The 14177-nt window shown below is 35.2% G+C and overlaps 1 protein-coding gene across 1 annotated transcript in view; it reads left to right on the top strand.

The window, feature by feature from the left end:
• ADGRV1 (adhesion G protein-coupled receptor V1) overlaps window positions 1-14177 on the top strand; it is a 637421-nt gene that overhangs the window by 257137 nt on the left and 366107 nt on the right. The window contains exon 78 of the mRNA XM_077139161.1: window positions 8716-9123. Coding sequence (XP_076995276.1) covers window positions 8716-9123 — 408 coding nt within the window. The remainder of the gene's footprint in view (window positions 1-8715; window positions 9124-14177) is intronic.

Here is a 14177-nt window from a genome sequence, read left to right as displayed (position 1 = left end):
AACCACATATCTGACAGAGAACTAATATCTAAAATACATAATGAATTCTCAAAACTCAACCATAAATATATCCATTTAGAATATGGACAGAAGACATGAAGAGGACACATATGGCTAATAAACACATAAGCTTCTCAACATGATTATTCTTTAGGGAAATTGAAATGAGATATCACTTTGAAATCATCAGAATGACTGAAATAAATCATAGTGACACAGTACCAAATGCTGGTGAGGATTTGTAGAGACTGGATACTTACATGCTGTAAGATGGAACAGTTCCTCTGGAAAACATTTGAGTATTTTCTTAAAAGTTTAAACATGCAACTGCTATGTGACCCAGCAATTGTATTCCTGGGCATTTATTCCAGAGTCACACAAAAATCTGTACACCAATGTTTATACAGTTTTTAAAAAGCCCCATACTGGAAACAACTGAGATGTTCTCTGATGGGTGAATGGTTAAACAAAGTATGCTATATCCATGCCATGGAATACTATTTAGTAATAAAAAGGAGTAAACTATTGATACAAGAACCTGGAGTAATCTCCAGAGAATTATGCTACATGAAAATAGCCAATCCCAAAAGGTTATATACTGTATGATTTTATTCACGTCATTCTTTTTTAAAAGTTGCTTTCTTCTTTTGTTATTAGAGAAGTTGTAGATTTGCAGAAAACTCGGCAGAAAATACAGAGTTCCCATATCATTAATACCTTACAGAACATTCTTGAAATTACAAGATTATAGAAGTGGAGATGAAATCGGTTACAAGAGATTAAGAAGGGATTGGGCCATGGGAAGGGGATGTGGTGTGGCTATTAAGGGACAAAACTAGGAATCTTTGGGGTGGTGAAAATGTTCTGTATATTGATTGTATCAATGTCAATATCGTCATTGTGATATTATAATAGTTTTGCAAGGTATTGCTATTGGGGTGTATTGGATAAAAAGTGCATGAGTCCTTTTTATTGTTTCTTACAACTGCGTGTGAATCTGCAAATTATCTCAAAATTAAAGATTTAACTAAAAAAATTTATACATAAAAATTTTGTCCCTTCTGGCAGTTTAATTTTTTTTTCTGTTGCTTCTCTTCCTGTGCATCTTTTTTTAATTTCCTATGCATTTTTGTCTCTCCAAATGCTAAACACCTTACTAGAAGACAGGACACTTTACTCTCTTTTCCAGTAGATGGCAAAGATGAGAAATTAATTAGCAAATTACTATTCTGTTACTACAAATTGATTTTTATTTTACTTTAAATATATTTTAATAAAGCAGTTAAATCAGTATTTATCACATACATAACTTTCGATAGACCACTTTTCCCATATGCATAAGTAAGTTTTGTGGTCTTAGATAAATTCCCTTTTATCAAAGAATACATGACAAAAAGTTAAGAAGAAATTTCTGGTCCTTAATATTTGAGATTTAAAAAAATAACCTTAACCTACTCCAATCATTTTTAAATTAAATATACCAGTATTTAAAGCAATTTTTAAACTTGATTCCAGATGCTTTCATCTGCATATGTGTGTAGTAGGCCAAAGCATACCAATTAAAAAAGAAGTTGTATTTTCCTTCTTATTCTTATGCTACCTATTTTATTCAAAGGCTTTTTTTTTTTTTTTAACTTTTTTTAGTGTATAACATACATACAAAGCAAAGAAAGAAAAAAGCAATAATTTTCAAAGCACTCTTCAACAAGTAGTTACAGGACAGATTCCAGAGTTTGTCATGGACTACCATATGATCCTCTCAGATTTTTCCTTATAGCTGTTCCAGAATATAGAGGGCTAGAAGAAATAAATACTTTTTATCATTGCAATCGACTTTTTTCTTTTTTGTGAAAACTAACATATATACAAAAAAGCAATAAATTTCAAGGAACAGTACCACATAGTTGGAGAACATATTTTAGAGTTTGGCATGGGTTACAGTTTCACAATTTTAGATTTTTACTTCTAGCTGCTCTAAGATACTGGAGACTAAAAGAGAAATCAATTTAATGATTCAGCATTCATATTCATTTGCTAAATTCTATCTTCTCTTTATAATGCCACCATCACCTTTGATCTTTCTTCTCTTCTCTTTAAGGGTGTTTGGGCTATGGCCATTGTAATTTTTTCATGTTGGAAGGGTCTGTCAATAATATGGGGTGGGGAGATGGAACTATCTTATGTTCTGGAGAGGGTGGACCCTCCAGAACTTATCTGGTCCAGGAACCCATCTGGAGGTTGTAAGTTTCTGGAAAGTTACTCTAGTGCTTGGAACCTGTGTGGAGTCTTATATGTTGCCCCACGTATTTTTTAGGATTGGCTGGCATGGTCCTGGTTGGGGGTTGGCAGATTATAATAGGTAGCAAGGTCTAACTGAAGTTTGCATAAGAGCAAGCTCCAGAGTAGCCTCTCAACTCTATCAAACTCTGTCTGCCACTGATGCTTTATTAGTCAAAGACTTTTTTATATTGATTTTTCTTGTCACTTTTAAATTGCATATTACTTGTTGCTTACATTCATTACCTGTATTGCGTAGACACAAAACATTTTGGCTGTTCCATTTTCTACCATTTTCTCTCCTTTTCCTTTTTTCCTTCCTTCTAAAAAAGCTTTCCTTTCATTTTTTCCTACTTTCTAAAAAACCCTGTTGACTTTCTGTCCTTTCATAACCTGAACTAACTCTGCTTGAATTGTGAAATAAATCATACTAGAAAATAGAGGCCAAAATGTACATAAGAAGTTTAAAGAATAGCAATAAAACCACCAGAAATCTGACTTTACCAGGATCTTAGAACTAGCCACCATCTCTGATGTCGTCTCATGTTTCCCTTGATTCTCCCCATCTTTTATGTAACCTCTGTCCTGGATTTCATGTTTAATTTTTCATTTCTTTAATTTATAGTTTAACCACCCATTCATGTATTTCTAAACAATATGTTGTTTGGGTTTACCTGTTTTGCAATTTTTGCAAATGAGAATATTCCAATTGTACTGTTCTGTGGCATGCCTTTTGCTCAATAATATATTTTTGAGAAACACCTTGTTGATGTGTGCAGTTGTAGTTGTTTCACTTTTACTGTTCCATATTATTCCAACAGATATTTTAATTTATCCATTCTAAAGTCAAATTTTCTCATAAACATCTCTCAGTACCTAAGTAGAAGACTTTCTCTAAGGTCGTTGATATAAAAAAACTAGAGCTATGGAAGGAAAGATTGCTTTGTTATTGAATATATGCATGCCTAACTTTGCTAGATACTGGTGAAATGTTTTCCAAAGTAGTTGTTCTAATCTAAACTCCTTTAATGAGAGGATGAGAATATCTACTATTCTATATTCCTTAGCAACAATTTTTAGCTCTTTAACACGTACTAATTTGGTTGGTCTGAAATGGTATCTAATTATGTTTGTCATTTGCATATCTGATTACTAATCCATGTACATCTTTTTATATGTTTCTGGTGATTTTATGGGAATATTTTTAACTACTGATTCAATTATTTTATTGATTATAGGACCATACAGTTTTCTATTCATGAATAAGTTTTGGTTCATTGTATTTTTCTGGGATTTTTCCATTTGATCTAAGCCTTAAAATGAACTGGTATAAAATCTTCTTCATTTATTTCATCTCTGTAGCATCTGAAATTATGTTCCTTTTTCATTCCTAATATTGTTTATATCTCATAATTCAATTTCTTTCTCATTAATTGTGTTAAATGTTTCTGTATTTCATTAGTCTTCTTAAAGAGCAGCTCTTCTTTTCTATCCACCCAATTTAATGTTTATCTTAACTGTGCTTTTCTAATGTGAAGATTGAAGTCTATCACTATACGTCTTAGCTTCAGCTGCATTGTGTAAGTTTTAATACATTAAATCAAGTTCTGAATATTTTTAATATCTACTCTGATTTTTTTTCAATTCAATCCATTTTTAGATATATAGTTTATATTTCCTAAATATATTGAGGATTTATCTATTTCTATTTTAATTGACTTGTGGTAGGATAATTGTTTTAACATTTTTTGAGATTTTCTTTTATAACTTAGTCCATGGTCAGTTTTTGTAAACGCTCATATGATAACTACCCCCCCACTGCCACCCAAAGTATGCGTATATCAGAACTGTTGGGTACAATGGTCTGAATATTCTGTATGATCATTTCTTCCCAAATGGGTATAGTTGTGCTGAGATGTAACGGTGTCAGCTCTCAGGGCATTTACCCCAGTGCATCATGCAAATCATATCATTTCTATTAATTCCATGTCATGAAAAAGACTGAGAAATGTTTATTATGTTAAGCTCATTAATTGAGATGTTAATTCTTCTGTAACCGTAGAGATTTGGGAGGTGAGTGGGTCAGCTTGATCCATTAAATACTCAAGGAAGGTCAGGATGATAGGGTCATTATAAATTTAGTCTCTAAATTCTATGAAATTTTGGCTTTATATATTTTGCTATTAGGAATATTCATGTTTAAAAATTATTATATGTTCCAGCAAACTTGAATTTTTCTCTTTAGTTAATGATCTTGTTATCTCATGAAAAGTCTTTTAAGTGAAAGTCTACTTTGGTATTCTATAGCTATGTTAGCTTTCCTTTGGTTATTATTTCCCTCATATATCTTTTTTCACCATTTAACTTTCAACTTTTCTATATCCTCATTTATATGCATGATATATGATGCAAGATACACAGAAGCAATGTACAGCTGGATTTTTTAATTTTTGGTCTGGCAATATTTGTTTTTTAATTGCTGTATTCTATTTCTATTGATTGTGATTACTGATATATTTGATTTGATTTATTTCTCATATCTTTTTATGCTTTCTAAATATTTCGTTTCTTGTTTTTCTTTAATTGTTTGATTTGTGTATAGGGATGTGTGTGTGTGTGTGTGTGTTGTCTTCTTTTCTTGCTTTTCTTTAAACTGAGGGTAACAATTTTTGTCTGCTAGTTTCACACTTTCTCCAGAACTTAGAAAAATTCCTGACACATAATTGACATCCTCTAACTGTTTAATAAATAATGAACTGATTAGGTAGTTTTTCATTTTCACATCCATGTTTCTCTTTATTAATTTGTAAGTTATTGCACTAACTGCCTCTTTTGTTGATTAACATAGCTATTTTTACTTGCATTCTAAAGTTATAAAGTATGTCAATCAATTTATTTACCTTACTGAAAAACGTATGTACCTTAAAAATACTTGAACTGTAATGACCCCTTTCCTTTTCAGGCTTTCATCATCCAGTATTTTTGTTCTGAAATGTTTTCTAATCTCCCAAATTAGACAGTCTTATTGCTTTATATGGCCAATGTTTTCTTAGATTTATATACATATGTACAAATATTTTTACTCATTGTTCTTCTTGCATCTTATATTTCCATCTATTAGGTATATTCCTTTTGCATAAAGTATATAGTTCAGAATTTCCTTTAGAGAGATCATATGTTGTTTATTTTTCTGAAATTCTATTTTTTTTTCTAACTTTGCTCCTTAGAGGTTGATTGACTAGATATATATAGTTTTAGGTTGACAGTTATTTTCTCTCATTATATTGAAGATATGGTTTTACTTCTCTGGGCATTCATTGCTGGTGAGTTGTGAAATGCTAAACTAATTGCAGTTTCTGTGCAAATCATAGTTTTTTCCTCTCTTTGCTCCTTTCAAGATCTTATTTTATCTTTGATATTCTATACTCTTTACGCCTTTTTTCTCTCTTAATTTCTGCTATGAGGGATTTGGGGGACATCCTAGGTCTGAGGATTACTGCCTATCAATAATTTCTTGAAAATTGTTAGCCACTCTTTCTTCAAATATTGCCTATTACCTCCTACCCAGCATAACTCTTCTTTCTAGAATGCTGATTATGTATTTGTTGGAACTTCTCAATTGATCCCTCCTGTCTGGGTTTTCTTTTTACTTTAATTCTTTTTTTAATCCCTGTACTACCTTCTCAATAATTTGTTCAGTCCTGTTTTTCCAAGGTACTTATTTCCGCTCACTTGTCTCTAGCACAATCTCTAATCCATTTTTTCACTACTATTATGTTATAGCAGCTTCTTTGTTACTTTAAATATGTTAAATATGGTTTGTTTATATAAGTGAATTGTTTGCAGGCCTGATTCTCCCTTTTTTTTCTTTCTCTCTGTCACCCATTGCGCCTTGTTATTTTGTCAGTTTTTGTAGTAGAAATTGCTTCTTTTTTTTTTTTTTTGAGGACTTTATCTGTGGAAAGTTTTTGAGACTGAATTAAGTTGTACTTTTCCAGAGCTATTGCTTTTGCCTGTCACTTGATGGCAGCACCAGGTGACTTTAAATTAAATTGTCTACTCAAAACTTCTCTGTCAGGTGGTGTGATTTTAGACCATAGACCTGTATGAAGGCCAGTCTGCCTTTGCAGATTTTCAAGGGAGATTATTTTTTCTCTTTTACTCTGGACTGAGGTTGAGCAGGAATGTTTTCTTATTGTTCTTCTTTCCTTTTCTGAGAGCGTAGCTCTTGACTCAGGCTCTCTAATGAGACTCCCTACATTGGACAGGATCTAGGTTTTATCTCCTGCACAACATGTCTCTTGTCATGACAGAGAAGATCCACATGACTAGGGTTCAGCAGAAATGTTTAGAGTGAAAACTCTTTGATGCTCACTTATTACCAGAGTCACTGTTCTCATTTCTTGTTTTGGCCCGTGAGTTCCCTTCTTTCTTTGCAAGTGAGCAATGCATTTTAAATGTGTTTTTGATATTTTATCCAGCATGTTTAGTCATGCCAATTAGAGGGTTATTCAGGCTATCTAATCTGCCCTAGGGCTGTTATTATAATACTATTCTGTTTAAATCCTCTCTGTAAGGGTTTTTGTTCCACCATTGCACTGAAAATGCTCTCACCTTCATAGATGTTTTAGTTTTTAACACAAGTAATGATTTCCTTCTTCCCGAATATGCTGCTCTGGGATTCTGGAGCACCACATTTTCCTGCTTCCTCTTACCTCACTGACAGCTCCTTCCTGTCACATATCTTGTCTCTTTTTGAGAGTAAATGTTGGAATTCATCAAGACTCACTCCTCAGGTAAGGTCATTCAGAACTGTGAAAACTCTTTGATGGATTTTTTAAATTATCATCTGTAAGCCATTAACTCCTAAATTTTCATCTCTTACCTTAATGCATTCCCTTCATCCAGACTTGTATGTCTCATTGCTCCTACTTGGTATCTTTATTTGAATGTCTAAAAGGCACCTTGAATTTAACATGTATGATAAGTAACTCTTGATTTCTCTCCTAATACTTCCCCCAGTTTTCTGCCGTTCATCAGTTTCTCAGGCAAACTGAACATTCTTCTCTTCCTCCCCACCCAAAATCAGAAAGTCCTGCAGACTCTGCGTTCAGAATCTATTCTCTATCTGAATGGAGCAGACTCTTCCCAGTCATAGGCTATTCCAAGCCACCATTATTTTTTGCATGTGTTAATGAAAAAGCCATTTATCTGTTCTGCCTGCCTCCATGCTCATTCCCTGCTACATCCTAACTAAATGCAATAGCCAGAGCACTCATGAAAATGTAAAATAAAATGTGACATTCACCTGCTCAATTCCTGTGGTGCTTTCCTGCTACACTTAGAGTAATGGAGTACAAGATACGAACTCTTCCTATCTTTCTGCTACTCTTGGCCTAAGTCTGGTCACTCTGGCCTTCTGGTTCTACCTCTAACATTTCAAGATGGTTTCCATCACACAGCCTTTGAAATTGCTATTTCCTCTGCCTAAAATATTTCCTTCCAGATCCATACATGGCCTGTTCCCTTCCTTCACTGTGGCCTCTGTTCAAATATCCCATTGACCCTCTATCACCAGCTCTATCTGGAATAGTTACCTTACCATCACCCTGCAATTGCTTACCCAGTTTCATTTTTCTTCATAAATCTCATCTTCATAGAAGATTATCTGAAGCCTTTATAATGTCTAAATCTTCCACAGAGCAGTAAGTTCCATAAGTGTAGGTATTCTGCTATTCACCCCAGTCAGCATATCACCTGGTTGAAACCATGAGTTCATTATTTGTTGTCTCAGTGATAAATGCATGCACATTCCTATGTGCTTCAAAATAACATTTTTGATAACCCTAATTTGAAGAATTTGAAGAAATGAGGGGGTATATATTTCTAGGACCTTATCCCTTAGGATATTTCGGTATCTAGGTATAAATAACAAGAGATCAATTTTTTCCACTTTCTCCTCCTTCTTCTCTGCCTCTTCCCTACTCCCTACCAATTACAAAAATACAGAAACAAAAAAAATCCTAGATGAGAATGAAAATGTAGATATTTCCTTTTTTTCTTCGATCATTGTATTTTGTGTTTAAGGCACAGTTTTTATTGTATTCACAGTTGGAGAAATTCTATAATGATGTTTCTTTTCTAATTTATTTGCTTGGTATGTTCTCTGATCTTGGATTATCATTTCTTTGTTATTCTCTCCTAAAGGCAGTTACCTTTTCTAATCTTATCACGCACTCTCTCTCTCTCTCTCTCTCTCTGTGTATGTTTGTATTTTAGGAGATTAGAAAACCCAAAACCCTATATTTTAATAATAGTGTTATTAACCATTAAACAGTGACTGTTTAAGGGAAATGGAATTTGTTCAAGGTAACTTTTTTTTAAGGACAAGATTAGAAGTGTTTATACATGCATTTAAATGATATCTTTTATTTCTAGGAGTTGAGGAGTGCTGAAACAATTGGCCGTACTCTCATATCTCCAGCTATTTCTGGGAAGGATTTTGCGAGAACTGAAGGCACATTGGTCTTTGAACCCGGCCAGAGAAACTCCGTATTGGATATCATCCTAACCCCAGAGGCAGGGTCTTTAAATCCATTTCCTAAACGATTCCAGATTGTGCTTTTTGACCCAAGAGGTGGTGCCAGAATTGACAGAGTGTATGGCACTGCCAACATCACTCTTGTCTCTGACTCAGCTTCTCAGGCAGTTTGGGGGCTTGCGGATTGGTTGCACCAGCCCTTGGATGATGCCATCCTTAGCAGAGTGCTTCATGACATTAACCTGAAAGTGGCTACTGAGAACACAGATGAACAGCTCAGCGCTGTGCTGCATTTAATAGACAAGGTAAGTGATCCCTCCAGCTGTATGCAGCCAATTTTGCAAAATTTCATAAATTAAAGGAATAAAACAAAAAACATCCACAGTCAGTTATACTATTAGTTATAATGGAATTATGATGGAATTAAATTTATGAACCTAAGAATGGGTTTCATCCTACCTGACACTGTACTTTGCTTGAATGTGACTGGTGCATGTTTGGAAATCTATCTTTAGCTCAGGGAACCATGCTTAACCTCATCTTGCTGTGCTTACCACAGCAGTAAGGACAGTCCAGTATCTGAAAAGAAGCACTAGATGTCAAAGCTAAAAGCTCCCTTTGATTTACCAGAAACTGGCTGATTAACTTTGGGGTTTGCACCTCAGTTTTTGAATCTATAAAAAGAGGACTTGGACTAGATCACCTACCCATCCTTTCCAGCTTAAATGCCATGAAATGGAAACTGTTGCTCTCTGCTGATTCACTGCTCCTCCTGGGCAGTGAAAGCTTCCACAGAAAAGAAGGTCTTTCACAGGAAAAGAAGAACAAATGATTTCAGGTCTTCAAATTTGTATGGACTTGGACCAACCAGGTTCTATTTCTCACATACTTACTTATTTACACTTTTACAAATGACGGAATTAAATAAGACCTGAAATCCTAAGAATGATAAATGAAAGAAGATATCTGAAAAGAATAGTCACCTGGAAGGGAGACCTTCTGGGTCCCACAGTTTGATCCTCTCTGCATGTGGGACCAGGGCGCTCATGGCTTAGCTGCTTCATGAATGGAGATGCGGGGCAAGGGAGGGAGTTGCATTGGAGTGCCAGGCCCTCTCCCCCCATCCCTGAGGCTGTGGCTTTGTAAGAGCTTGGGTCTTGCCGGCCAGTGAATCACAATGCTCACCTCGGCCACTTAAGTTGGACCTTCTCAGGCCCGCATCCAAGATTCTTTCTACACTGAGTCTGGGAACCACCAGCTCCATTGTACCCACAAGCGAAGTCTTCACTATTGTGCACAATGTTCATATCCCAACTCTGGAACTGGCAGCCTGCGAGGACCTGGAAAAGACAGAAGGCCCCTCCTCAGGAAAAGAAGGAGAAGCAGATCAGACCTGAGATAATAGTTTAGAGACTGCAACTCTCTGGGGTCCGCAGCCTTGAACTGGACTTTATCCTGGTCTGCATCCTGTCCAGCAGCTGCTGCAGTTAGGGAGAGGCAAGGTTGTGCGGAATAGCTGGTCTGAGAGTGTTTTCTGCTGAGAAGACTGGGAAAGTACAGTCTGGAAAGCTGCTTTTTTACCCAGACTCTAAGAGCCCTCCTAAAGCAGTTGTACCCTCTGTGTGAGATCCTGGCTCTGGTTTGGCTGGGAATTACTGACAAAACAAATGCCAAAAAAAGAGACCTTTAATGATAACCCAAGCAACAATAAAATCTTAAACAAGAGAGGGAAACCAGTTTTCAGAATAATCTTATCAAGATAAACAACACCAAGAAACAAGCAGAATATCACAAGGTACATGAAGAAATGAGAAGGTATGACTGAGCCAATCAGAAAGTCAATGGAGACACTGAATTTGGGACAATCAATCAAAAATGTTCAAACAAATCTAAGTAACTTCAAGGAGAAGTTTAAAGAGATGAACAATATGAATAAGATGCTAGGAGAGCATAAAGAAGACTTTGGGAGAATGAGTAGAAAAGTAGGTCTTATGTAAATGAAAGATCCTGTAGATCAAATAAAAAATATACTAGAGACACACAATAGCAGATATGAAGAAGCAGAAGAAAGAATAAACGAACTAGAGGACAGAGCAACTGAACTTGAATGCACAAAAGGACAAATGTTGAAAAAATGGAAAAATGTGAAATGGATCTCAAGGAAATGATGACACATGAAATGCACAAATATAAGAATCATAGCTGTCTGAGAAGAGAAGAGTAAAAGTCCAGGAAGATTATTTGAGGATATAATTGCAGAAAATGTCCCAGTCCTTATAAAAGAAATAAATATAGAAATCAAAGTAGCCCCCAACATACTCCAAATAGAATAAATCCAAATAGATCCATGCCAACTCATCAACTAATCAGACTGTCAAGTTCTGACGAGAGGGAGAGAATCCTGAAAGCATCAAGAGAAGTGATTCACCACATATAAGAGAAGCCATATGTGACTAAGTGCTGACTACTCATCAAGCACCATGGAGGCAAGAAAACAGTGGCATGATATACTTAAGATTCTGAATGAGAAAAATTGCCTCCCAAGAATTTTTTATCCTGCAAAGTTGTCCTTCAAAAGTGAGGGAGAGTTTAAAATTTTTGCAAATAAATAAATGCTGAGAGAATTTAACGAGAGACCTGCCCTGCAAGAAATACTAAAGAGAGTTCTGCTGGCTGGAAAAAAAAAAGACAGAAAATAGAGGCTTGGAGGAGAGTATAGAAATAATGGTTATCAGTAAGGATAACTAAAAGGATAAAAAAAGAAAAATACTAGATCTGACAAATAAAAGCCAAGGGATATAAAAGACTACTTTTAGACCCAAAGATGCAAATAGGTTGAAAGCAAGTGATGGGAAAAGATATTCCATGCAAGCAATAGCCCAAAAAAAAAAAAAAAAAAAAAAAAAAAAGATGGAGTAACTGTAATAATATCAGATAAATAGACTTTAAATGAAAAACTATTATGAGACAAAGAGGACACTGTATATTAATAAAAGGGGTAATTCACCCAGAATCATAAGTATATATGCACCTAAAACTGATTGGAATACTAGACTTTAATGCAATAATAGTAGGAGACTTCAACACACCACTCTCTTCAATAGACAGAACGTATCCAGAAGATCGATAAGGAAATAGGGAACCTAAATAATACAATAAATGAATTAGACCTAACAGACATATATAGAGTCCTCTCAACTGCTCATGGAACATTCTCCAGGATAGAATATATGCTGGGGCACAAAACAGGTTTTAATAAATAAAAAAAATTGAAATTATTCAAAACACTTTCTCTGATCATAATGGAATGAAGCTGGAAATGTAACTACCAGAGAACTGGAATTTTCACAAATATATGGAGGTTAAACAACACAGTCTTAAACAATCAGTGGGTTAAAGAAGAAAACGAAAGAGAGATATGTAAGTATCTTGAGACAAATGAAAACGAGAATACAACATGTGCTGGTTTGAAACTGTTATGTACCCCAGAAAAGTCATGTTCTTTTCATCCTTATCCAATCTTGGGGGGAGAGCCATGTTCTTTTAATCTTGATCCAATATTGTACGGTGGGACCGCTTGATTACGTTGTTTCCATGAAGATGTGACACACCCAATTGCCAGTATGACCTTTGGATAAGGTGGAAATGTGACTCTGCTCACTCAGGGTGGGTCTTAATTAGCTAACTGGAGTCTTTAACAAAGCTCATGGAGAGGAAAAGAGTTCAGAGCTGACCCAGACACAGATATTTGGAGATTGAAACAGAGAAAGTCTCAGTGCTCTGCTAGAACTTACAGAAATAACCAGACCTAAAGAGAAGAAATCTCTGGCCCTGGGAGATGCTAAGCTAGAAATGAAGCCTGCAGTTTTGCCCTGGAGTAGCTAAGTGAGAGCCCTCAAATGTTTAAGAGAGGAAGCCACTGGAATCAGAAGCACAAAGCAATGAACCTGGAGCAAGGACCTCAGATGTGAGCTACATACTTCCCAGCTGACAAGGGTATCTGTTTCTGGATGCCTTAGTTTGGACATTTTCAAAGCCTTAGAACACCTTAGAACTGTAAACTTGTAACTTAAAAAATCCGCTTTATAAAGGCATTCCATTTCTGGTATATTGAATTTTGGCAGCATAAGCAAATGAAACCAGAACGTATCAAAACTTTTGAGATGCAGTAAAGGTGATGCCGAAAGAGAAATTTATAACTTAAATGCCTACATTGAAGAGTAAGAAAGAGCTAAAACCAAAGACCTAACTAAACAACTGAAGAAACTAGAGAAAGAGCAGCAAACTAATCCCAAAGCAAATAGAAGAAAAAAAGCTAGAGATAAAAGCAAAAATAAATGAAATAGAGAACAAAAAAATCAATAGAATAATAGAATCGAAGTTGGTTCTTTGGGAGGATCAATAAGATCTACAAACTCTTAACTAGACTGACAAAGTCAGAGAGAGAGAAGATGAAAATAGATAAAATAAAAAATGAGAGGACCCCGGATAAATAAAAAAAAATCATAAGAAGATACTATGGACAACTATATACCAACAAACTAGGCAACACAGATGAAATGGGCAATTCCATAGAAACACACAAACAACCTATCCCGAGTCAAGAAGAAATGGAAGATCTCAAAAAAAAGATCAGAAGTAAAAGGTATTGAATCAGTCAATCTCTGACTTCACAGGGGAATTTTATCAAACGCTCAAGAAGTTTTTAATAAGGGTGAACTTAAATGTTTGGAAATGGATGGAGGTGAGGGTAGCTCGTTGTTTGGGCTATAAGTAATAGTGCTGAATTGTAGGTGAATTTATTTGAGAGGGGTTGTATGTCACCAGTAGGAAGCAGAGGTTACAATATGGAATTGTATAATGCTGTGAACCTTGTGGTGGGCCTCGTTTATAATTAGCACTATAAATATAAATATAAATATAAATAAATTATTTCAGGAACAAGTACAAATATGTGACAGCTGTACAAAGAATTACTAATAGAATAGTATATGGAGGAAAAGTTCCTATTACAAGCATCAGACTATAATTAACAGTAGTACCTTAATATTCATTCATCAACAATAACAAATGTACTGCACCACTAGGGGTCAGTAATAGAGGAAGAGATAAGGAGTAAAGTTGTTTGGGGTTTTCTTCTTTAATGTCTATTTTTCTTTTTGGAGTAATGAGAATGATCTAAAATTGGCTGTTATAATGCATGCACAGCTAGGTGATGATTCTGTGAGATACTGATTGTATATTTTGGATGGATTGTATGGTATGTGAGTATATCTCAATAAAATTTGCCACTTAAAAAAAAGGATAGGGTGGTGCGACAATGGCTCAGCAGACAGAATTCTCACGTGCCCTGCTGCAG

The sequence above is a fragment of the Tamandua tetradactyla genome, chromosome 21, assembly GCF_023851605.1.
Source record: "Tamandua tetradactyla isolate mTamTet1 chromosome 21, mTamTet1.pri, whole genome shotgun sequence".
Lineage (NCBI taxonomy): Eukaryota > Metazoa > Chordata > Mammalia > Pilosa > Myrmecophagidae > Tamandua > Tamandua tetradactyla.
This window is presented reverse-complemented; position numbering and strand designations above follow the sequence as displayed.